The 25,442-nt window shown below is 47.0% G+C and overlaps 1 protein-coding gene across 5 annotated transcripts in view; it reads right to left on the reverse strand.

Moving 5' to 3' along the window:
- LOC116503617 (peregrin) overlaps window positions 1-22,663 on the reverse strand; it is a 31,384-nt gene extending 8,721 nt beyond the window's left edge. For 3 of the 5 annotated variants that reach the window (XM_032210151.1, XM_032210150.1, XM_032210149.1), the window contains exons 1-9: window positions 22,482-22,663; window positions 18,402-19,017; window positions 15,976-16,935; window positions 11,651-11,849; window positions 10,657-10,791; window positions 9,075-9,221; window positions 5,280-5,586; window positions 3,169-3,474; window positions 376-660 (exon numbers count right to left, since the gene is read on the reverse strand). In XM_032210151.1, the coding sequence (XP_032066042.1) occupies window positions 376-660; window positions 3,169-3,474; window positions 5,280-5,586; window positions 9,075-9,221; window positions 10,657-10,791; window positions 11,651-11,849; window positions 15,976-16,935; window positions 18,402-19,003 (2,941 nt within the window). In that variant the 5' untranslated portion in view covers window positions 19,004-19,017; window positions 22,482-22,663. The remainder of the gene's footprint in view (window positions 1-375; window positions 661-3,168; window positions 3,475-5,279; window positions 5,587-9,074; window positions 9,222-10,656; window positions 10,792-11,650; window positions 11,850-15,975; window positions 16,936-18,401; window positions 19,018-22,481) is intronic. The other 2 variants (XM_032210152.1, XM_032210153.1) reach the window with 2 other exon arrangements.
- Between the last annotated feature and the right edge of the window lie 2,779 nt (window positions 22,664-25,442).

Consider the following 25,442-nt stretch of genomic DNA (forward strand, 5'->3'; position numbering starts at 1 on the left):
TTTACTCTCATTAAGAGCCACTACATTCCCAGAGAAGGGAAGTTTTTACAGGAAACCAAACACCTCTTCCTTCATAAGAGCCGGGGTGGTGCAGTGATTAGAGTGCAGTACGGCAGGCTACTTCTGCTGACTGCCAGCTACCAGCAATTCAGCTGTTCGATTCTTACTGGCTCAAGGTTGACTCAGCCTTCCATCCTTCCATGGCTGGTAAAATGAGGACCCAGTTTGTTGGGGCAACGTGCTGATTCTGTAAACCGCTTAGAGAGGACTGTAGAGTACTGCGAAGCAGGGTATAAGCCTAAGTGCTAAGTGCTATAATGCACATAAGGTAGAACCAAGGTCCGGCACTCAAGGTTTCCCAGCAGCTTCACTCACCAATCGGAGCATCCTCCACCGATTTGTCGCTGTCGCTGTCGGAGCTGGAACTGGGGCGTGGGCTCCTCACCCGCTTACGCTGCCGCTGGGATCCCATGATCGGGAGCTGAGGCGGCCCCACGGGGCTGTTCCCGTGACCTGCAGCCAGCTGACTGTCACGATTCTTGGGGGGGCGCCCAGGACGCTTTGGGGGCACGGCGGTTTTGGGATTCTTCTTGGAGAAGAGCACCGATGTTCTCCTGCCGACTTCGTGTGCTGGGGTGGAGGAGGAATTGGGGCCAAGGCCTGGAATGAGGTGGAGGCTTTGGTTTAGAGGAACAACTTGAGCACTCTGGGGCCAGGAGCCTTCTTCCAGAGACAAGGGCAGGTGGTCCTTGGTTAACCGTAGCAATTGGGATCATTATTATTGTTGTTAAGTGAATCAACAAGGGTCATTAAGCAGGAACATCACATGGTCACCATTTACAACCACCTTTCGGCTTTCCCACTGGTCTGGCTTGTTGGAAGCCAGGAAAAAAAGTTGCAAATGATAACCACTTGACTGTGAGATGCTGCTATAACCAGAACTCTCAGGACTGGTCGTAAGTACCACTCATTCAGTGCCACCACAAGTGCAAATGGTCACTGAATGAGTAGTCATTAACCAAGGACACTGTAAGTTGAACAGTTGATTTTTAAGAGGGTGTTCAACCTTTCCGCTAAGGCGCACCGGCCAGCTGGTCTTCAGGTTTCCAGCTTTCTGGTGCTCCAGTGTGCTTAAAGATCAGCTGGCCGGGGCACATGTGCGTGCTGGAAACCAAAAGAGCAGCTGTCAACGATGCATATGCCCACAGAGAGGGCTCTGTGTGCCACCTCTGGCACGCATGTCATAGGTTCACCATCACAGCTCTAGATCCATCAAGTGCCTTCTTAACAACACTGTGATATAATTAATAGACTTGATCTGGGGAAATCTCCATTCAGCTGTGATGCACTTTGCGTAACATTAGACTAAACATCATCTTTCAGGACTGGGCTATGGACAAATCACTTCATGCTGCTTGGGTTTTCTTAAAGGACAAGCAAAGAGCCGAGAGACAGAATTGGAAGACCTCTGGAAGATGCCATTCTAACATCAGACAAGCATGGCTGACCAGCTTCTGCTAAAGTAGTTTGCAGAAGGAAAACGTTCTGCAATTGCTGAGGCAGACTTTTCCAAGCGTAGGTTCAGTGGCCTTGCCCTAACCTAGGAATATTGTCCCATCTTCTGGAAGTGGCACAAAGCCTTCTCTGCATCCAGGAAACAACATGTTTTAAACCGTTTTTTTCCCCGTTATATGTTCGTTATGTGTCTTTTTTTCTCTTTTTTGTAAGCCGCCCGGAGTCCTTCAGGATTGGGCGGCATATAAATTTTATAAATAAAAGAAATAATAAATGTTAGGCTATTTTTGTGAAAACAAGGTTACTGATTCCAAAAGGTTCTCTTTCAAAAATTAGGCAAGCTTTAGTGACAGCTGTCTTCCCGTGTGTAACTCAGCAGAGTAATAAGGGCTGGATGAGAGGAGCTTCTGGAAGGAGCTTCAGGAAGATGGGCCCCAGGGACAGTGAAAAGCTAAGGAAAAAGGCAGGAGAAATACTGATTCCTCTGAAGAAAAGGGATCTCGGCATCTTCTAACCCTTCCATTTCATTGTTATCTGGGGAACGACGGGAAATGTAGTTCAACGTGTTTAAGGAAGCGAGAATCTGTAGCTCAGGGATGAACTGTGAAGTCCTTGGAGCTCTCTGATTTTGATCGTTTGCTTGCAGACATTTCACTACCCAGCTAGCTAACAGTGTCAATACGCTGATGACGTTACGCAGTTGGGTAACAAAATGCCTGGAGGGGAACAACCAAGCTCAGGGAGCTCCAAGGATTTTCACGTATGAAAGATGCCACGTTGGAGGAAACCCAGCTAGGCTAATTCCCCATAGAGATTCTCAGTCATCCAGGTCACGGTTGCTCCGAAGGCATTTTTTCAAACGGCAACTTGGACTTCCTTTCTTTTTTTCCCCCTTGAAGGATGTTTCGCTTCTCAACCAAGAAGTTTCTTCAGCACAGGGGTGTCAAACTTGATTTCATTGAGGGCCACATCAGGGCTGTGTTGGATCTCAGGGAACCGAGGTGGGAGTGGTCAGCTCAACGTCACTCATATCAGGGATGCCGTGGTGGTCCGAGCTTTCTGCCAGCTAAAACGGCCTCCTGCAGCTCTCTGTCAGCAAAAAACAGAGTGGGGGGGGGCATGCATCGCACACCTAGGCCCCGTTTTTGGGCACAACGGCCTCCTGCAGCCCTCTGCCAGTGAAAAGGGAGCCCAGGGTACTCACATATGACCCTTCTGAGGTTTGTTTTTGCTGGCAGAGGGCTGCAGGAGGTTGTTGCAGCCAAAAATTGAGCCTGGGAGGGCCGCAGGCAGCCTCACAAGCTCCATTTTCACTGGCAGAGGCACTGCGAGCTGATCCTTCTCCGTTTCCAGGGCAGCCTCGCAGGCCAGATCTAAGCACTGTGGGCCGGAGTTTGACACCCCTGTTTCAGCAGAACTGAAGAAGCTTCTTGGGATGAAAAGTGAAACGTCTTCATGAAACAAAAACAAAACAAAAAAAAAAGCAAAGGAAGTCCAAGCTGCCTTTTGAAAAAACACCTCCGGGAGAAACTAGGCTAATGTGGCAGGACTCTTGCATTCCCAAGAGATGCCCCTGCAAGCTTCCAGAGAGAAGGAATGCCCCAATTCCGCACAGGGACAAGCAGCTCCAGGCTTGCTAGCCTCACCACCAACCTTTGCTGGTTTCTTGGCTGCTGCTCTCCTCAGCGGCGCTGTCGGTTTGAGGGTCCTTCTCGCAGGGGTTATGGGTCGGCAGAATGATGTGTGGCAAGTGGCCGTGCCCATCCCTCCCTGTCTCCCGCTGGTGTGCCAGCTTGCGCCGCAAGGCGGTGATCTCCTTCTTGATCATCTTGATTTGCCGGCAGCGGCTCACGCTTTGCTTCCCGGCGCTCACCTCGGGCAGACGCTCGAGCAGGAGGTTCAGCTGGTCTTCCAGAGGCAGGTGCTTTTGGTTTTCTGACAGCAGCAGCCGCTCCTCATCTGGGGGGGGAAAGGAAACATCTGCTTTTACGAAATCTTTGTTTTGTTTTGTCTTAAAAGCGCCCAAAGTCACTTGACTGTGAGACGGGCAGCATATAAATTTAATGCGGAGGTGAATTCAATTAATGTTTTTCCTTTAAATGTATTAAATGTGTAGACCGCCCAACTCACAGGTGGTGGCTTTCAGATTCTTAATACAGGTAGTCCTCAACTTAACAACCAATCTATCAGTGACCGTTCAAAGTTACAATTGCATTGAAAAAAGTGACTTATGACAGTTTTTCTCACACTTTATGAACATTGCAACATCCCCACGGTCACGATCCAAATTCGGACACTTGGCATCTGGCTCGAATTTATGATATTTGCAGTGCCCCAAGATCACGTAATCAGGTTTTGCAATCTTCTGACAAGCAAAGTCAACGAGGAAATCAGATTCATTTAACAACCCTGTTACTAACTTAACAACTGCAGTGATTCACTTAACAACTGGTACAAGAAAGGTGGTAAAATGGGGGCAAAATTCATGTAACAACCCTCTCGCTTAACAACAGATGTTTTGGTCTCAATTGTGGTCGTAGATCGAGGACTTAAAAGATCCTGAGCTCAGCTAAAGGACAAACCATTCCTTCTCCTGGTCCTTCTCATGGCGGAACGGCCTCTGAGAACCTCCACTCTGGAGGCACAGCTAAGATGCAGAGCAATCGTGGCTGTCCAGAGATTGCTAAATCACAATTACCAGCTGTCTCAGCCAACAAGTCTAGCATCGAAGAATCCTGGAGTTGTAATTCAACCGCATGTGGAAGAGGATAGTATTCTGACCTCAAGGTTTGAGTATAAAAACACTGTAGCTTTCCTTTCTAATCAAGGAGAGAAGCAACTTAGAACTAAGGAGGAATTTCCTGACAGTTAAAACAATTAATCAATGGAACAATTTGCCTCCAGAAGTTGTGAATGCTCCATTAGTGGAGGCTTTTAAGAAGATCCTGGATAACCATTTGTCTGAAGTGGTACAGGGTTTCCTGCCTAAGCAGAGGGTTGGATTAGAAGACCTCCAAGGTCCCATCCAACTTTTTATTCTGTATTCTGTAACTTAATTAGCTTTAGTGAGTTACCTTTTATCGGTTTATCTCATAATGGTCTTGCTTCCCACAACCTATGCTCACTCCTATTTCTTCCAGTGTTATCAAAATTTCTTAAACAGCTTCCAAACCACTTGTTTTGTTAATGTTTCTCTTTATTTCTTAGATTTTTATATAAACGTGCAGAGGGGAGGAAAAGATCCATGATACTCTATAATAAACTAAAATAGTTTGGCCATTTCTGGATTCAGAATTCAAAAGAAGTCTGGACTGAGTTTGGATCGGGATCATTTGAATGATCATCATCCTAGCAAGCAAGCAAATGAACAAGCCCAGAAAACATCCATTAAGAAGAACATTATTACATTCTCCATCTTTTGCATTGATTGGCCAAGGCAGATAAGGAAGCATTGGTTTAAGATGGATTACGATGAATGCACCCACAGGGCGATAAATTGCCACACTAATTTTTTTTGCCTGGGCTAATTCTCTCCCCCAATGTTCTCTGCTCTTTCATCCCTAAATGTTTCCCTTCCGCCTGACATTTTATTGGAACTGAATTTCAGGCAGAAGAGTTCTAAACTTCCTTTTCATATATCCCTTACTCCAATGCATGGCAGTATTACATCTACATGCTCTTCTGCTCTAATACACTGGAGCAGGATTTTTGGCCGTACCGTTGCTCCAGAAGGGCCCTGCCCACCTCTGAGAATGAATACTAACCGTTCTCGGTGCTTCGCAGAGGAGCCTCCTCCCCAGCCATGGGGAAGTGCATGCCGGTCTCAAAGTCAATGCCCATCTTCTCAGCTTGCCGGCGTGCTTGTCGCAGCACTGCACCCCCTTGTTCCCGCAACCGAACAGCTGCCCGGTAGAAGATGGTGTCTTTGGCATTGTACTTCAAGCAGTTGCTGACTATCAGGTTGAAGTCCTCCTCAAACTCATCCAGGTTCAGGTAGCGATAGGCCTCCAGCTTCTGCTTCATTGTGTAGAAGTCCATTGGTTTCTTGATGTGGTCCAGGTAATCTGGGACCTGCAGTGGACAAAAGAGCAGGGAGGCTAAGAGGCTGGGATCCCACCTCTGGGGCAGTCCTGCTCCAAGAAAAGAAGAGGTTAGAGCAGCCTTCAAAATGGCTTCAAAGCTCTTGCCCAATCTGGAGCAATGTCCCCACGTAGAAGGGGTACTGCCATTCCCTGTGGGCACATAAGACACGACGCAACAGGCAGTCAAGAAACACACCAAGAGCAAGCAAAAATCATTAAAAAAAAAATATCTTGAAAGGACTGCTTGTTTTTCAGGGAATAATGCAGCACGTCAGAGTGAAATAGGCAGGCTCATTTTTGGATGTCAGTGGATTAAGACGCTGAGCTTGTTGATCAGAAAGGTCAGCAGTTTGGCAGTTTGAATCCCTAGCGTCATGTAACGGAGTGAGCTCCCGTTACTTGTCCCAGCTTCTGCCAACCTAGCAGTTCGAAAGCACATAAAAGTGCAAGTAGAAAAATAGGGACCACCTTTGGTGGGAAGGTAACAGTGTTCTGTGCACCTTCAGTGTTTAGTCATGCTGACCACATGGCCACAGAGACGTCTTCCGACAGCGCTGGCTCTTTGGCTTTGAAACGGAGATGAGCACCGTCCCCTAGAGTTGGGAACGACTAGCACATATGTGCAAGGGGAACCTTTACCTTTACCTTAAAAACTAGCTACTTAGGGTTGACCATCCTTAATCCACCTGGAAACAGAAGTTCTCAATTTTTTTCCATTCTTCATAATCTAGAGGTCCGCCTATTCTGGCTCTGATTTCTCAGTCTCAACGCACAGCTCGTTCAATTACTGGGTCCTCTCCAAATCTTATGCATGCTGACTTTTTTCCCCAGCGAAAGGACAGAGAGGTAAACTGGACATTTTAAAATCAATGGTTGCTACAGCAAGGGGGGGGGGGAACCATCCTCTTTTTTTAAAAAAAAAAAGATGTTACACAGTGGGTTTCCTCACTCCAACCAACAGAAGGAATGATCTAACTCTGAACCAATGGTTCATTTTGACTGTAAAGAGATGGTGTCTTTTGAAATTCTATTGTATTTTGATTTGCGGGTTTTTAATATGTGGAAATGAGGGGGATTGCTTCATTTACTGTATTTTTAGACAAAGGGAAAAAAAAGTCTTCTCTTCTTAATTCTTTATCGTAAATAGCAAAACGGTCCTTCAATAAAAAATTCTCCTAAATAAAGCAGGTGAAAGGAGATTATTACCAAATCCATGGGCTGTAATTAGATTCTCAGATATTACAGGGAAAACATTGGTATCAGCTAAAAGTTAATACTGTACAGATTTATTGCAACAAGGTGCTCAGAGATTCCCTGCCATGGGAAAAGCAATCCCCTTGACTTCGTCACCTGTAAGTTATGACCCAGCAATTAAAAAAAAGAGAGAGATAATTGATCCACCTAAAGCAACTTGATGATTAGCCTACCATCACCAGCCATGCAGGAGGAGCTTGCTTACCTGGGCCTGGGGAATAGCTGTGCAAAGCCTGCTGCTTGAATGAAGCAGCCACCTCCAACTCCCATTAAATACAATAGTTGCCATGGTTAGGAATGGCAGAGGCTGAAGGCATTTGAACTGGGGAAGGCTGGAGAACAGTCTCAAGATTACAATAGCACTAGCAATAGAACTTAGACTTAAATACCCCTTCACAGTGCTTTACAGCCTTCTTTTAAAGGGTTTACAGAGTCAGCCTATTGTCCCAACAATCTGGGTCCTCATTTTACCCACCTCGGAAGGATGGAAGGCTGAGTCAACCTTGATTCTGGTGAGATTCAAACTGCCAAATTGCAGTCAGCCGGCAGTCAGCAGAAGAGCCTGTAGTGCTGCACTCTAACCACTGCGCCACCATGGGTCATAAGAATGTAATTGGGAAAGTTCTGAGAGCTGATGGCATTCCAGGGGGAGGGTGGGCTCAATCGTTTATTAGCAAATTAGGCAGCCATTCATTGGTTACTGCCTATGGTAGGTGGGAGACTATTGGCTGATCCCCAACACCTAAGCAGGAACAGACCTGTCTATCACTTGGATGGGAGACTAGCAGGAAATCCCCGGGCTACAGACTAGACTGGGAAGTCACATCTTGAAAGAAATCAAAGGTAAAACCCATTCTGGTAGAGAGATGTATCCTGAGGATGGGCTCTAGTACAAGTCCAAAAGCTCAGAAGACTAAACCCTTGATCCCGGTGACCAACCCCGATTGGATCCTGCAACATTATCCTGGGACAGATATATTTGCTTTCATTCGTAAGCCACTTTTAAGCTGTTGTCAAGGAACCTGTATGGATGGGACCATATGATCTAGCAGGAGATGAAGTTAATTTGGGGAAGCTTTTGCTTTTAACAGGGTCCGAAAAGGAAGCAGAATAGTCATACTAGGTCATATATAAATTCCATCTGAGGGAAATAGGAAAGTAGAAGAAAACAGCCTTTTCTGGCTGGACTATACAGCACAGATTAGCAGATCTACCCTGCTCATAAGGAAGACTGGCTTCTAGAGCAACTTGAAAGTCAACCAGGATTGGGACAACCAATGTCAGTCTATCCAGAGTCACCCAATCTAGGGAGGAATGAGTATTGGGATACTCAAGGAGGAGCCACAGTACTTCTGCTCCTTCACAGAACCTTCCCTCTCCATTCTCAGCCTTCCACTGTGATTACTGATGACCCCAGAAACATCACCTTACATCTAAACTCCAACTGAAATACCAGCTTCAGCCAGAACCAGAACCGAAGCGATATCCAAACCAGTGTCTGGGTGGCATGGTGATGGAAGTGATGGAAATGAACCCAAAAGAGCCAGGTTAAAAAAAAAAAGCCCACCTTTAGTCCAGTTAGTTCTGAGAGAGACTTCTAGGCCAATCGCTGACTCCTGGCCCAGGCTACCTAACGGGGATGTTCTTGAAGGACAAAACATGGATGAGGGAACATTGTCTACGCTGCCTTGATCTCCTGGAGAAAAGTTTTTAAAAAGTAAATAAATAAGAAACCAAGACAGGGACCCCTGAATGGTGATTTCGTTCTGACAACAGGGCCCAAGCTAGAATCAATGGTCATCCACTGATGCCAGGATTGAGAACGGGGGCTAAGAGGAAGAGCACTTGAGGGATCTACTGCTCATGCACATGCCATGTATGAGGTGAAACATACAACTTGGAATAGAAATGCATACTAAAAACCACTTGAGCCCAAGCATTCTCTTCCAGGACCATGAGAAAATCCACATTATGATTGCACAATGAAACAAGGAGCAGCGATTTAACGTTTTAGGCCAACAGGCCCAATTCTCTAAGGTTTCTCACATTCCGTATTGGGACCTGGATGCTACTAGCCGGCGTGGCACGTGTAACTGCTTGGGCCTAGCCACGAGGGTGTGCGGAGTATCTTGAACAGAGAATAGGACCAGCAAGCCGCAAGTCCAGCCCCTCGGCCGGATGGGAACAGAGCAAAAGATAAATTGGGGGTGGGGGGGTTCTTACTTCGTAGAGTTCTGTTACCTCAGACAGCGGGACCGGCTGGCTGAAGATGTTGCCCGTGTCCTTCTCCTGGAGCTGCTCGAGGGTCCGGCGCAGGAGGATGAGGAACGGAGTCAGCTGCACCTCCAGGGCCACTTGCTGGATTTTAATCTGGAAGATAAGTGGAAGGTGCTACTGAGCACGTGGCGGCCAAACCACGTTGGTTTGCCGTTGTTACCTTGGGGGCCTCTGAATCACCGTGGGGGTTAGAAAGCAGGAGGGCCCAAAAGGGAGGCCGAGCTCAAAGGGCACAAGCAGCGTCTTGTCTTACGTTAGCAAATCCGTTATCGGTTTCACTCTCAGCTTCCATCCCTGAGACCTGTGCCCACAAACCTGATAAATACCTGTGTTTCCCCGAAAATAAGACTGGGTCTTATATTAATTTTTGCTCTAAAAGACGCATTATAGGGCTCGTTTTTTCAGGTGATGTCTTATTTTCAGGGAAATACAGCACTAAATGCATCTGTCTGGCTGAGGATCTTAACTGGGACTTATTTTGTGGGGGTAGGTCTTATATTACAAGCATCCTGAAAAATCATGCTGGGATTTGTTTCTCGGTTGGGTCTTGTTTTCGGGGAAAGGGTGCAATCTCTAACCCAATACAAAGCCGGGTTCAAACTTTCTAACCACAGGGGGTGGGGTTTTTTTTGTATCAACTGGCTGCTCTCTATTTATAAAGGGAGGTAACATGCCCCAAAGCCTTCTTGTCACCTTCGTGACCTGAGTGCTTATAAGCCCCTCAGAGGTGCTCCCGAGCACCTGAAATGATGAGCTGCAAGGACATTATCAGTCTAATAAACAAGCTGGCTTTTGGGCAGCTTGCCTGATACGACTGAGCTTGTTTTTGTGAAACCCCCAAGTGAACCTGCGCTGAGCCTCAGGGACACTGGCTGAACGCCACTCCCCAAGGAGAGGCAAAGTTGTAGTATGCACAGCCCAGAGCAGGCTTTGTTTGCATCATGGAAAACAGCCCGGCAGCAGGTAGAGAACGAACACCTTCTAGGTAGCAACAGCACTCAGACTTACATAGCACCCTATAGTGCCTTTCAGCCCTCTCTAAGCGGTTTACAGAGTCAGCACATTGCCCCCAACAATCTGGGTCCTCGTTTTACCGACCTTGGAAGGAGGGAAGGCTGAGTCAACCTTGAGCCTGGTCAGGATTGAACTCCTGGCTGTGGGCAGAGTTTGCCTGCAATACTGCATTCTAACCACTGCGCCACCACGGCTCTAAATGCAAATCAGATGGCCCCTTTCTCCCCCCCAAAAAGCAAACCCTTCTTTGTGGTTGAATTCATTGCCTTCTGCGGTTTCCTTTATCCTCCCAGGGAAACGTCATGCCTTTCTCTGTCAGTGTCATCCTCCAATTAAAAAAGGCCTAGAGGGCAAAAAATCCGCCATCTCCTTTCCTTTAAAAGCCTCCAATCGCAGGTATTCTTGGGAGCATCCTACTACCCCTTCCCCCCTCTCCCGCCATCCCCAAAGTCATTCAGAGGAGAACTCCCATGCCTTCCCCCCCCACCCCAACTCCCTTCCCTGGCACAGTTACCGTCTCTCTCTTGAGCTTCTCCCGCTTGCGAATTAACTCCACCAGCAAGCGCGCTCGTTCCAGGTCGTGGCGGAGGCGCTGCCAGGACTTCAGCTGCTCTTTCAAGGCCCAGTTCTTATCCTCTGTGTTATCTCGCTGCAGGAACATCAGAGTCTATGAGAGGAAGGGGCATCCCTGCCAAATGCCAGGCTGCCGTTGCTTGTAGAACAGCAGCAAATCAGCTCCTGCCAGAGTTGCTGCCAGGAGCCAAAAGGAAGTGGAGCATGGCAAAAGCCACAGCCGTGTCGGGTGGAATGTGGCAGGCCCACTTTCGGGAAACTGTTCGCTTTCTCCCTCCCTCCCTTGTCGCAGAGGAAGGAAGGAAAGTGCAAAGGCACTAACAACTTGACATCAAGTTACCCTGCTGGGTTCACTAACTACCATTGAGCAGCAACTACCGTACGGTATTCAGGATCTCAGAGGAAGTGGGCCTCCCGTTCCATGATTCTCTAGGAGGAGATGCCAAGACTGAACATGGGGCTTCCTACCTGCAAAATACAAGTCCTTGGCAGCTAATCCCCCAGCTCACCTTGCTTTGAAAGCTGAAATTTCCTCCCTCCATAGGAACTGGGAAGCCTTGTCAAACAAGGCTCATGACGGTTCCCAAGCCAGCCCACGTGGCTGCAACCCATCCAGCACGGAGAAACCGATGGATAAACTGAGCCGTTGGGCGAGGCTGCTGGATGGGCCACTCTTGGGAATGGCTGGAAAACTGAAAGCGAGTCAGGCCTCGGTCACGCTACGCTCTTTCCTGTGTGACTGTTTTTATCTCGTGGATACATTTTAGCTGCGGTTATGAGTTGGGGAGCCATACCAGTTGGTTAAGTCAATAAACGTAAGCCTTTGCTCTCGGCCATGTGCACCCAGTGGTAGCAAGGGCTCTTCCACAGCAGGGACATATACACCCGTTCCCTTTTCATCCACCCTTGCCCGAAAACTCAAGTGAAAGCCGTACCTGCTCAGTCTTGGCCACTGGAGGAGGAGGAGCCGGCCTTCCTTGTTCACAGTTCCTATGTGACTGCAAGTGCGTTTGGAGCCGCCGCAACAAGGGGACTCCATTGCGGGATTGCCTCTTCAGAGTCCAATAACTGTGCAACCTCTGCATGAACTGACTCTTTCGCTGAAGGGTCAAGCGGTTGGTGATCTTACTAAGCCTGCAGGGGAAGAAGAGTGGGGTCAGATAGGAGATATCACAAAAGGCCAGAATCCTACCAGACTGTTGAGAAAGGATGCTGCAGCGGCGCTGGTCAGGGGCAGTAGATAAAACAGAAGGATTCAAATTCTGCATTCAACCAGAATAATCTTAGTGTCAGGTCTGCCATCTTCAGCATTCTTCGCTTCGCTGGCATCCTGCCTTAAAACGCGGGAAGGGATAGAGGTAGGAGGGGGGAATGCCAGGGTGACAGGAAGCAGAGCAGCCAATCCAGAGCAGACTGGCTGATCAAAGTCGAAGCTGTGAGAACTCCACCAAAGAGGCGGCAAACCTCAAAGCCATTCCCAAAACACCTGATTCAAATTTCCTTGGACCCTGATGGGACTGGTCAAGGGGGGAGGGAGGACCAGGGAAGAGGGGAAAATGCAGGCTTTGCGCGGGAATATTCAGATCCAGCTTTGCTTATGCTGTAACCACTTCATTTTTTTTTTTTTTTTAGTAAAAGTAAACCTTTCACTTCCAAAAATTGGACTCGAGAGTCTTTCTTTCATAAAAGTTCAAGTCGGGACAAGCTTAACACTTAGAACTACAAAGGCAACTTTCAGCACTCAGCTTGATGGACCGAACAAGAGCAAAAAAGGCTAATGAGTAATTCCAAAATCCGTTGGGTGAAGACTGAAGGTATTGTTGTCAACTACATCATTCCCCGGATCGTAACAGGTTGGGAAAGATCGCACAGTGAAACATCTAAGCTGTTGAAATATCACTTCTGCTAAACTTTCACATGTCCTGCTTCACAATCACCCTCTTAGGTACTATTAGAGTCAAAAATCTACTGACGATTTCAGTGAAACCAAGTTTAAGCTTTTAATTGTTTTATATTTATCTTTTTTTTAAAGATAAGACTACCAGTCATTTAATAGTGATATGGGCAACATACAAATACAATAACAGACAGACAGACAGACAGACAGACAGACAGACAGACAGACAGACAGACATAGATAGATAGATAGATAGATAGATAGATAGATAGATAGAGAGAGAGAGAGAGAGATACATACATACATACATACATACATACATACATACATACATACATACATCTATATTCTTAAGTAAGGGTTCATCTGGAATTAGAAGACAGGACAAAACCTGTCCAACAAGTTTGTCTCACACGTACTTTTCCTAAGTAAGGTGTAACTAATACCATCCAAGGTACCAACATTAAAATTTGGTTGCAGAGACTAAGAAGGATGAGAGGAAAATAAAATAATTGGGTGCTGATAGTGGCAGCTACAGTTCAACTAACACTCAATTTGACATAGTTTCAAATATCTCCTCGGTTTCATTTCAGCAAGTTACCAACTCTCAGATTAATTCCACTTGCAGCTGCTGCTTACTTCCTGTCCTGGAACAAGTCACAAATCCCTTCCAGTGAACAATGCCAACAGCTACTAGTCACAGCAACACAACCATTTGCCCAAGGAAAAGCATTATAGCAGTATGAAATGCTGTATGTGCTGATTGCCTAATCTTTAAGCTACAGAGGAAGGAGCGCTTAGTGAAAACCTGGTTTTATTAACCCTGGAAGGATTGATTTAAACAGGGCGACAGTATATGAGTTGTGAGGAATACATTGGGGGGGGGGGGGGAATTCACATGACAATGATCAGAACAAAGAGGAACAGAAATCGTAACCATTTGCTGCCACCTAGTGCTCATTTGGGTTTTTACAACTTAGCTACAGTAAGCCCTATTTTAAAGCACTTTTAAAGCAAAGCCACAAACACTGAAAAACTACAGGATCACCAGGAATCTGAAGTATAGTTAGTCCTCAACTTATGACCACAAACAGCCCAACATTTCTGTTGCTAAGTGAGACAGCTGTTAAGTGAGTCTTGCCCCATTTTACAACTTTGCTTGCCACAGTTGTTAATTGAAATCGCTGCAGTTGTTAAGTTAGTATCCCGGTTGTTAAGTGAATCTGGCTTTCCCCTTGCTTGTCAGAAAGTAGCAAAAGGAGGATCCCATGACCTTGGGACACAGCAATGGTTATAAATATGAATCGGTTGCTGAGTGGCTAAATTTTGATTACCTGATCATGGGGACGCTGCAAAGGTCATAACTGTGAAAAACGATCACGAGTCAACTTTTTCAGTGCCAACGTAACTTTGAACAGTCACTAAGCGAACTGTTGAAACTCGAGGACTACCTGTATAAAAAGTACCCTCCAAAATGTGCAGCTCATAGCATTCTCAATCTATGCAAAACAGCTCTATAAGGAAGAGGAAGCCTTCGGGAAAATGAGGTGCCATTGGTACAGGCAATGCCCATTCACCCAGGGGTGCGAGTCTTCGGTACATGCACGCGGAATTGAAAGGAGGCTACATAGGACATCTGGAGCCACAACCTGTTCAGGTGAACCGATACGAACCAGCTGAACACTACCTCTGCATTCACCTCACTTTCAGTCCTTCTCCCCAACACCAGTTAGGATTATAACAGTGGGAGGGCAGCATGTAGACAGAAGGAGAGGCCAAACCAGATACATCTGGGCTGCTTTCTTATAAGAATTTCGTGGGGAGGGAAGTGCCAAATTAAAGAACAAGGTCAAAAGATTCTAGAAAGCAACTCTGTTTAGCACTGCTGCCAAACTGATTGTGCAAGCAGCGGCTTTGGGTTCTCAGTCCATTAATACATTTCTCAAGAGATCTGAAAGCAACTCCAATTCTGCTTTAAAGAGGACGTCGGATGCGTGGAGTCCACAACGTACAACCATTTGCTTAATGACTGTTTTAAGTTACAACAGTGCTGGGGGAAAAAATGATTTATAATTGGTCCTCACATTTATGACCATTGCCGCGTCCCTATAGTCACATGATCAAAATTCAGGTGCTTGGCAAACAGCATATATTTAAAAACTTTGCACCATCCCACAGTCGCATAATTGCCGACTTTCCAAACCATCGTCTGACAACACACTCAATGAGGAAGCCAGAGTCACTTAACAGTGCAGGTAGTCCTCAATTTACAACAGTTCATTTAGTGACAGTTCAAAGTGACAACGGTGCTGAAAAAAGTGACTTATGACCATTGCAACATCCCAATGGTCAGCTGATAAAAATACAGGCTGTTGGCAACTGACTCACATTTATGACGGTTGCGGGGTCCCTGGGTCATGTGATCCCCTTTTGCAACCTTCTGATGAGCAAAATCAATGGGGAAGCCAGTTTCACTTAACAACTTCATAACTAACTTCACAACTACAGTGATTCACTTAGGAACTGTGGCAAGAAAGGTCGTAAAATGGGGCAAAACTCACTTAACGACAGCCATTTGGAGCTCAATTGTGGTTGTAAGCCGAGGACTACCTGTATATGATTCACTTAAGAATAAGAGCAAAAAAGCTTGCGAAATCAGATTGCAGAACTCATAGTCACCACCATGATGGTGATTCCAATCCCAATTGTGGTTGTAAATCAAGGACCATCTGTTTATTTCCTGCATCTGAAATGATTGCTTAGAAGAAGAATGAACAAACCCTTCCAAATGCTATTTTCCACACTAACAAAACAAAAATATGTTATCTTACTGGAAAGCCAAGCAGAGAAGAAATCCAAAATATTCTACATAATGAATTTCACCAAACACAGCCCCCAAGGAGCATAGCAGCTATACCTTCAGACAGATATACAGGTATATTCAAAGATTACAAGGGGGGAAAGGAATAGTTCAAATTCACGCTTAGCTGCAACGGTTTCCGAATGATGCTGGTCAACCTCTCTTATTGTAACTAAATATGTACAAATGTTATCACTATTTAAAATGCTACCAAATGTATCTCTACTTGGAGGGGGCTATTTTATATGTTTATAAAATGTGCATCTTACTTTATTTTAAGGAACACTGCTGGTGTAACTGGTGCAACTGCAGACAAAGACAGTTCTTACATGCATTCCTGATTAGCTGACCAAAACGTAAGATCCCTCTGAATCTAGCTCTTCTCAGTTTCAGAAAATCCCCAATGGTAATCTCATTGTTACAAACAAGGCGGCACTCCAATGGCTCTATTTACATAGTTGACATGTGTCAAATAAAGAAGCTGAGAATGACAGCTGCCGTACCTGTGGGGAGGTATACAGGGCACTGACACCACCGGGGCAGCTGCTCTCTTTTCAGCCAGAATTTTCCTTGCCTTCTTCATTTTGATCCGGGATTTAGCCTTGGCCCTTTTCACCTTCTCTGAGCTCCAGCTTTTCCCATCCTCTTCTTCCTCCTCTTCTTCTTCCTCCCCTTCGCTATGGGAGAGGGCAGGCAAGCGTCGCATTGAGCCGGGCGGCGTGTGGATGTCACAGTAAGCTGTCTTCCGGACACTAAACGAAGTGCCATTGGCCCCCGTTTCTCGGACAGGCTCCATTTTCATGTAGAGCCCAGCCTGCTGAGCACAGGTAACGTGGAAGGCTGTGTAGCAGTTAGCTTTGTGGCACTGTATGCAGGCCCCAGAGCCTCGCTGCTTGCAGATGTAACAGGTCAGCTTCCAGCGGGCTGGTGGGATGTGTTCTATGCTGTCTATGGGCTCCAGGAACACCGTGTTCGCAAAACAGACCTCGGGGATCCAGAGGGCACACACCACATGGGCCCAACGACCATCGTCCGTCTGTTTGAAGGCGCCGCCTTTGTTTGGACACAGTGCGCAGTCCACAGCCCTGGAAGGCGACTGCAAGCAGCGGCGGCACAGCCACTGGCCTTCTGGGATGTAAGGGACCCCATAGCATTCCTGGTGCACAGCCAAGTTACACATGTCACAAAAAAGGATGACGTTGCTATTCTGACATTCCCCGTCGTTGCAAATGCAACAGACGGCATCCTCGTCTACCAAGGCATTTGGGTCACCTTTGTTGTGACTCTCAAAATAGGATTCCTTCTCTAGCCGGTCCATTAGATATTCAAAGATCTCCTGAGGAATTGGGCTGACACCTTCTGTCTTCCGACGTTCGTTCATAATGTCCAACCAGATGTAATCTTCCTCATCCATGTCGTACTCAACCTCCTCATCCAGCTCTTCTGCTGACTTCTCAATGTATCTAAAAGGAGAGAGAGAGAGAAAGTGCAAGGCTGAGGAAAATGGGAGTCTTAGAAGGTTTACAGAGCTGCTATCTATTACTGAGCATCCTTACACTTACTTTAAGCGGTCTGAAAGGGTTACCATCACTTCACTGCCCTGCTCCAGTAAGTTCTAACTCGGCCTGGTTCCCTTCAGGTTTTCTGGATTTCATTTCCCAGAATCCTAATAGTTAAAAGTCCAATAGCGGTGCCAGAGAGTCTCTAGTCAAGTTGGCCAAGGGTCAGTTATTGCTTTCTCTGATTGCAGAACCATAATAATGAACCCCACATCTAGTTGTACTTTATCTCTGCCCTACACCCATCTAACCTGGAGAAGGTTCTAATGATGGGAAAGGTGGAAGGAGACAGAAGGAGAAGAAAACAAACAGCAACGTGGAGGGACTCAGTGGCAATGGACGGAAGTTAGGTTAAGTTAGGTTCAGATTATTATGGAGAAAAATCTATTTATGTGGCCACCAAGAGTCAACACCAACTTGATGACAATCCATCCATCCATCCATCCATCCATCCATCCATCCATCCATCCATCCCCCCCCCCCCCACAGCCATTAGAAGTCACAGTGATATAACAAAGCACAAATGATACAAATCATGTAATTTGTGTCAGTATGTCATGGTGCAAATGCCAAAAAATGTGCCTTTTGCTTCATTTATCCCACAAAGTCACGACCTGTGTGATGTATATGTGTATCTCACTTTTTTTCTTCCTTAGAAAGAAAAAGCCATGTCATAATAGGAAACCTTTAAACCTAAGATCTCCTGCTACTGAAACTGAATGGAACAGGCTGAACAGTGTTGTTACAATTGGGGGAAGGAGACACAATGTATCAGTTTCATTCTGTACCAGATACTTTTCTAAATCAAAACAAGAGAGGGAAGGGAATGGAGAATATCTGTTTTTTGTGACCTTCAGACAACAAAGCCAACTTTGGGGAAGTCAAATTCACTTTAGCAACAGTGTTACCAACTTAACAACTGCAGGGATTCACTCAACAACTGTGATATAAGAAAGATCGTAAAACAGGGCAAAACTCCATTAAGTAACAACTATCTCACTCAGCAGCAGAAATTTTGGCCTCCACTGTTGTCTTAAGTCAAGGACTACCTGTATCGCAATGGAGTCACTTACCAAACAGAAAGACCCTTCTTTCTGTCCCCCCTTCTGTCTTCTTACTGCCCCCCCTCCCCTGAAAACAGATTACCTTGGTCTCCAAACTGGAACAAAGTGCAGTCAATTCAATTCAATTCAATTCAATTTATTAGATTTATAGGCCGCCCAATCCCGGAGGCTACCTTATGAGAGGGAAACACATCCTGGAGGAGCCCTCCTCTCCCTACCTGAGACTCCAGATTAAAGGATCCTCTGCCCCTCCCACTCAAGCTCTCTGAGCCACGGGACTCTGCTTGCGGTGAACTGACTTATTACCTGTAATAAGAAGTGGGGCGAGGTGGGGCATCGGGGGTATCCTGGTCCAGCTCTCGGTACACAGCCTCGGGAAGCTTAGGTGTGTTGCCAGCTGAGGCACTGTGGTGATGGTGGTGGTGGTTGGAATCCTTGCGTTTCTCCTTGTTCTTGTGCTTTCCGGCTTTGGGAGCCACCGAGGGCGTTTCCGTGTTCTCCTTGTTGCTGTTGTTCTCCGGAGCCTCCTCGGGAGTCTCATCGTCCTCGGACACCACATCCAAGTTATCAAAAATGCTGATGCGATGCACGCGGCCATGCAGATCCACCTCTACCATGCGCTGAGCTTGCGCGTAAGTCATAACGTCCCGCCCTGGGGACTGCGAAGTCTCGGAGGGGCTGGGCGACTGCTTGTTGGTTGCGCGGCCGTGGCGGCCTTTCTTTTTGTGCTTGCGCAGAGGGGTGTTTTGGGGTGGCGGTGGATTGTCATGGTCGTAGTGGTAGAGATGGTACTCGATGCCACTGTAGCTCTTGTAGATTTTGCGGCAGGTGTCCACAGGACATTCGTAGGGTGGCTTGGTTGCCCGCAGGTTGTGGCAGAAAGTCTTCACGTCAAAGTCCACCCCCATGGTGACCCTTGGCTCTGTAGGGAAGGAGCAGGAATGGTTAGGTTTGCCACATTAGCCACCCACCAACACCCAGGTGCAAAGTGCACAGGCTTTACCAACGCTCCTGAATTCCTAGGACGGAATCTGTTTAACCCCAATTGATTAAGCAGAGCTGAAACCAGAAAGGCAAATGGAGACCTGGATGATCCAGAAGATCAACTGGTCAAACAACTGCATCAGAACAAGTATTGCAGCCATGTTGTAAATATGATGGGTATATCTTTGCATGTCTTTTAAAACAAGCATTATTTGTCACCCTATTTCTTCCAAATTATTGCTAAATTTTGCAGATTGATAGTAGCACTATCAGGAGACATCTTTAATTACAATCAATCCTTACCACCTGCTGTGTGTTCACCAACAAAATTCATTGTCCTGCGTACCCAGGGACCAGAAGGACCTACCTGCCAATCTGCTTCTTTTCTCCTTTAAAAAATAATCTACATTTTCAACAAAATTCTCCTTGTATCTTCTTGCCTTACTTGAATACTTGCAGATCCTACTGTACACCAGTCTCATAGTGTCAATTTACACAGCACAGTGAAGATATGTTAATAATTGCGGTCAACACACAAGTGTGGCCTGAGATATGCAAAAGAATTGCAACGATCCCTCACATCCAAACAAAAATATCCTGCTACAGTCTGTCAAATTTCCAAGTTGAGGGTTTATATATCTTTATTAAGAAAATGTATACAACCGCCCCACTCACGGTGACTCTGGATGAGTCATATTGTTTTGAGTGGCTATCACACTTTATCAGTGCAATTGTGATATGTAGAGGGATTGTTTTGAACACTAAGTCCTGTGTTTTCTTTCTGCTTCAGATAAGGATGCTAATTTCTAAGCCTGGAATGTTGCTGCTGCTACATTACAGTTTATACTGGAAATAAATTCTCGGAGCTGTAGAATTCAGCACATCTTGAAAACAATACTGGGTAGAAATCTGTACTAAACAATTAGTATCAAATGGCACCACTTTGTTAAACTTGGCTGATTGCAAAAAAACTAAGCAGGTCTGGACCTGGTCGGTATTTGTATGGGAGACCATAGATCATAGAGCTGTAGATTGGGATGGGAAGTCAAGAAACATTTTTAGAAGGCAACGGTAAATCTGTGTTTCCCCCCACCCACACACACACACAAAAAAACCCCCAAACCCCAACCCCTTCTATCTGGACATATTTATGAGGTCGCCAGGAGTTAAACTCTACTCAAAGGAGATTTTATTTTTAACCATCAATCAAAGATGCGAAAAGGATACAAGTTTGAAAATAATCCCATTCTCAGTTGCATAAGGAAGATTATCCACATGCTATTTGTACTGAATTAAACTACATTATAGGAAATGATTCCAGGAAAGATTTCCCCAGTGCAGACCTGTTTTAGAGGAAGCATTTCGTTTGCCTTTCTTTTCAAAAGTAAATTCTTCTATTTGTTTTTATGCTGAAGCTTTACTGGCTTTATTGAGACAGCTGAAGCTAACACTCTTATATTATTAACGATGTTCTTCTCTGTCTTTTTAATTCCAAGCCTCTGGGACACTCGGATCATGTTCCCAAGTGAGGAGGAAGGAAAGAGGCTCCCAGCCCAGTCCCAAGCATACCTTGCTTTCTCACACACCTTTCTTCATCCAGCAGGGAGCCATTTGGCTAGGCAGGGAACAGGAATTAAGGAGGATGCATGGGGAGGATGAATCAATCACTTCACAATTCTGTTATAACTACCAATACCCAGCCTGGAGCAAACCCAATGGGCACTTAAAAGGGGACAGATAGTACCAGTGGGCATTTAAAAGGAGAGAGGTAGTACTAGTGTTATTCTGATGGTAACTTAGCACCCTTGCCAAGCCACCCCATTACCTTGAGAAGAAATCCCACTAATCTCATGCTGATTCCTGTAGCTCTGTCAAGGAAGGGAACTGACTGAAGACAATCTGTCAGCATGCTAAGGAGGATTCCCCTTTACTGACAGTTCTTGCTAATCCCATGTTTTCCCTCTTGCCTCTTAAGAAGGATGAACTCAGGATGGGCTCCCCCATCGCATGGTTAACCACAGCTATGCACAAGGCAGAAAGAAAGGGAGAAGGGGGGAAAATATGGGAAGGTGAAGTGGAGGAATGCCAAAAGTTGTACTACTTCTGACAGTTCAATCTTTCTCCGCAATCTCGCTACCAGCAGGGGAAAAAATGACAGTTAAGACAGAGGATGTCGGGTATCGCTCCCGGCGGCTGGGATAAACAGGAGAAAATATTAAAGAGAGTGCAAAGAATGACAAGCACCCTCTCTGCCTATGCCAGTTCACACACCGCCTTCCTAATACCCGCAGCACCTCTCTTTTGGCATCCGAGCTCAAATTAAAAAGAAAAACCTTCCACTGTCTTCCCATCCCCAGATTCTACCTGCAGCTCTTAAGGAGGGAAGGACAACCGACAGAAAAGGGAGCTGTCAAAACTCAGGCTCAGTTTTGTTTTGGTTTTGTTTTCCAATTCAAGAGAAATCATGGGGGGGGGGGGGGATATACCAGAGAGGAAAAAGACAGGAACAAGAGCTTGCAGGAGAAAGAGAAAGAGAAAGAGGGAGAGACCATTCCTTCTTTTAAGCGCGTTTGCAGCCACCCCTGTTGCACATCTGTGCTAAGAAGTTTTTTTGGGGGGTGTCAACAGCAGAGTTTTCCCCAACCGGCGGCCTTTCACGCGTGACTCCCCCAAAAAACGGAAGGGAGAAAGGTAAAAAGTTTCGAGGTCCGGTCCATCTTAAAACAGGCAAGCTTGGCTTGAGCGGTAGGCGGACGGCATCCATCGCGCGCACCCCTGACTTCCCAAACGGGCGGCTGATCCCACCGCCGCCCCGGAGATGCTACCTCTCCCCCCCCCCCGCTTATCACCTGCCACTCCCCCCAAAGGCCTGAAAGGGGGGGGCGCAATGTGGGAGCGCAGAGGGTTTCCCCACCGCAGGCTGCTTTCCTACCAACCTCGCTCGCCCCATATTGTGAAGCGGACGAAGCTCCAGATTTTTTGGGAGGGAAGGGAGGAGAAAGACCGGGGGGAGGGGAGAGAGAGAGAGAGAAAGGCTGTCACGCTAACCCCGTAGCGGCCCGCCGCCTTCCCGCCTCCTGCGGGAACCCCCCCCCCTGCCATGCACGTGCGGCGGCCGAGCGGGGCTCCTGGGGAGGGAGACCCGCGCCAGCCTCCCCGCCACCTGCCGCCGCGACCTCTCTTAACGGGCGGCCCGCTTCATTCCACCCGCCCCGCCTCTCCCGCGCAGCCTCCGGGCGGTGGCGGGAGGAGGGAGGGAGGAGGCCCCTGCCTGTCCCTTTCCAGGAAGGGAAGAAACTGCTGCTTTCGGGGGTCCCCCTCCCCGAGGCCGTGTCGCTCCCGCCGCCCGACGGCGCCTCGCCCAGCCAGCCTCCCAGCCCTCGGCGCGCGCGGATCTCTCACCGAGCTCGGCTCAAGCCCCGGCCCGGTTGAGGCGCGGCGGCTGCAGAGCGACTCCAGCGGCGGAGGGGCCCATCGGCCCAACCCGGCCCGGACAATGGAGGTGAAAAAGGCTCCGGCGGCGGCGGCGGCGGCAGGAGAAGCGGCGGCGGCAGCGGCGGCGGCGGCTCCTGCGCGGGGAGGCCGCTGGGTAAAGCGGCGCCCTGGCAACCGCACTTTCGCCACGAGACACGGCTGGGCCCGACGCCCGGCTCTTCAAACACCCCCCAACCCCCAATCCCACCGCCACCGCCCTAATCCCGGCCTCGGTTTGGCGGCCTCGCTTCGACAAAAGCCTCTTGGAGTCACACACACCCCGTGGGCGAGGAAGCGCCCCGCCGAGAGAGCAAAGCGGCCGGGCCGTCAGGGGCGAATCTGCCGCCGCGGATCGCCAGGCTTTGCGCGCTGGCTGGGGAGCCGGGAAAGGGGCGCTTGCCGAGTCCTCGCGGGCTGGAGGTCTGCCCGGTGCCGGGAGTCACGTTGTTGGAGTGGAAGCCTTGAGGAGGAAGAGGAGGAGGAGGAGGGTGGTAATTGGATTCCAGAGTGGCCGGGGAGCTTCTCCCTCGAGAAGTCGTTTGTGTGTGTCTGTGTGTGTGTGCGCGCGCGCGTGTGTGTAGGTCTGTTGCCAGTTTGTCTGTGCATGTGTGTATGGAGGTCGGTTGCCAGTTTGTGTGTATGTGTAGGTCGGTTGCCAGTTTGTGTGTATGAGGTCCGTTGTCAGTTTGTGTGTATGGAGGTCGGTTGCCAGTTTGTGTGTATGGAGGTCCGTTGCCAGTTTGTGTGTATGTGTAGGTCGGTTGCCGGTTTGTGTGTATGAGGTCCGTTGCCAGTTTGTGTGTATGGAGGTCCGTTGTCGGTTTGTGTGTATGAGGTCCGTTGCCAGTTTGTGTGTATGGAGGTCCGTTGCCAGTTTGTGTGTATGGACGTCGGTTGCCAGTTTGTATGTGTGGAGGTCGGTTGCTAGTTTGTGTGTTTGTGTGGAGGTAGTTTATTTTTGGATCACACTCATTAAAGTGGTATTTGACTTCCAGAGAAAGAAGGAGAAAAAAGAAAAGAAAACCCGCTTTGATGCATGCCTTGAGTGCCTTCAAAGCATTTCGTATTCATTCGGCTGTCATGTATTATCCTGTCATGCATAGAAATATAAGATTTCCTCGGTCAGAACATTGAGTTTACAGAATTGTGAGAAGTCGGGGAGGGTGGTATTTACCCAAGTTGGTTCTGTTAAGTGCAGTAAAATATAATAGTAAATTTTGGGGATGGGGGCAGAATGATACAAACTAGTGTTACTAGCGTCCCTGTTCTCCAAACAGTTTAGAGATGTTTCTACTTGAATAGGTATTTACTTGGCAGAAAACCGAGATGACCTTTAAGTTGGACCACACCCTCCAACTTTAATGAAGGCCTGACTTAAAGGCATAATTAATACCTGTAGGTTACAGAATATTGTGAACTTCACAAGAAATGAAAAGAGAGAATAGTGAGAAGCAGATAGTCTATGTTGCTTTCTAATATAATGCAGGTAGGTAGGAATGGTTTGTCAAGTGATTAAGTGCCCAGGCAGTTGCTTCTTTTGGATCCAGAGACAATGAACACCCCAGTAAACAAAGGGATTTTAAGCTTTATTGTTAGCTCAAGCAAAAAGATTTAAAAGCATAACAAAAAGCATACATACTAAGCAAGATAACAGCTAACTTCTCTTACAGGCTGCCAGGAGCTCCTTAATAACAATAGCAGAGGTAGCCCAACAACAGCCAATTTTCACAGTACCTAAAATGTTGGTTCCCTGCATAGGTTCTTCATTAATAACAAACCCACAGTTTTTATCAAAACCTGACACCATGACTTCCTGGTCCTGCTATGTTAAGGAGACTGCAAGCCGTGAATTTAACTGAATGGCACCTGACTGGGATGGGAATTGAGAGTCAGACTTTTTGGTGGGTGAGGGGAAGCTTTGAAGATATATGGAAATAATCCTTCCATCCATCCCTTCTCCTTTATTCAGCAAGCTCGAATGAAAAGCAAGCAGACTAGCTAGCCCAGAATGAATGCGAAACTTCTAGACTTTTCTTAATATGAAGGTAAAATCAAAATATGTCACTAAACAGGTTGGAATAACCGGGGTCTTCCATATTATCACTACAATGTAATGATCCAAGGGATAGCTTTTTGAAAGCAGTTGTGGAGTCCCCTGATCTACAAGGCACAGTTACCACATGAAATCTGGGCCACAGCTTGTAGACTTGCAGGAAGATGTGGAAAACATTGGAGGGAAAGTTAACTTGCTCATGCTTCAAAGACTGCCTTATATTTGCTGCCAAGATTAGTCCTTCCAAAGCAGTGCCTCTCAACCTTGGCAACTTGAAGATGTGTGAACTTGAGTTTGCAGAATTCCCCGGGAAACCTGACTGTGTGAAGTCCTGAAGTCTATATTTCTTCCGAGCCGCCACGGTTGAGAAAAACTGCTCCAAAATATTGCAAATAAGGTGGGTTTTTAGTTTATTCTGTTCATGCAGCAAGAGATGATACCTTCTCAAGGATACCTGTTTGTGGAGTGCCAGTCCTATGAAAGCCTTTTAAAAGTTGAAAGACAAAAAATGTTAGATCAAACAGTATTTTAGTTCCCATTATTCTGCAAGAATGAGAATGAAATCTCCAAGTGTTATAATGATGCACTTGAAATTGTAACACTAACTGGTTTTTAAGTTGCATATTTTATTTTATTAAATCAGTCAATGCATATCATTTAATTTTTGTATTGTCCTTTTTTTAAAGTATACATTGATTAGAGCAGGGGTATCAAACTCAAGGCCCTGGGGCTGGATCTGGCCCATGGGGTGCTTAGATCTGGCCGGCAGGGCCACCCTAGAAACAGGACTGGCCCACAGTGCCTCTGCCAGCAAAAATGGAGGTCATGCTTCATTT

This window comes from Thamnophis elegans, chromosome 2 (assembly GCF_009769535.1).
Source record: "Thamnophis elegans isolate rThaEle1 chromosome 2, rThaEle1.pri, whole genome shotgun sequence".
NCBI lineage: Eukaryota > Metazoa > Chordata > Lepidosauria > Squamata > Colubridae > Thamnophis > Thamnophis elegans.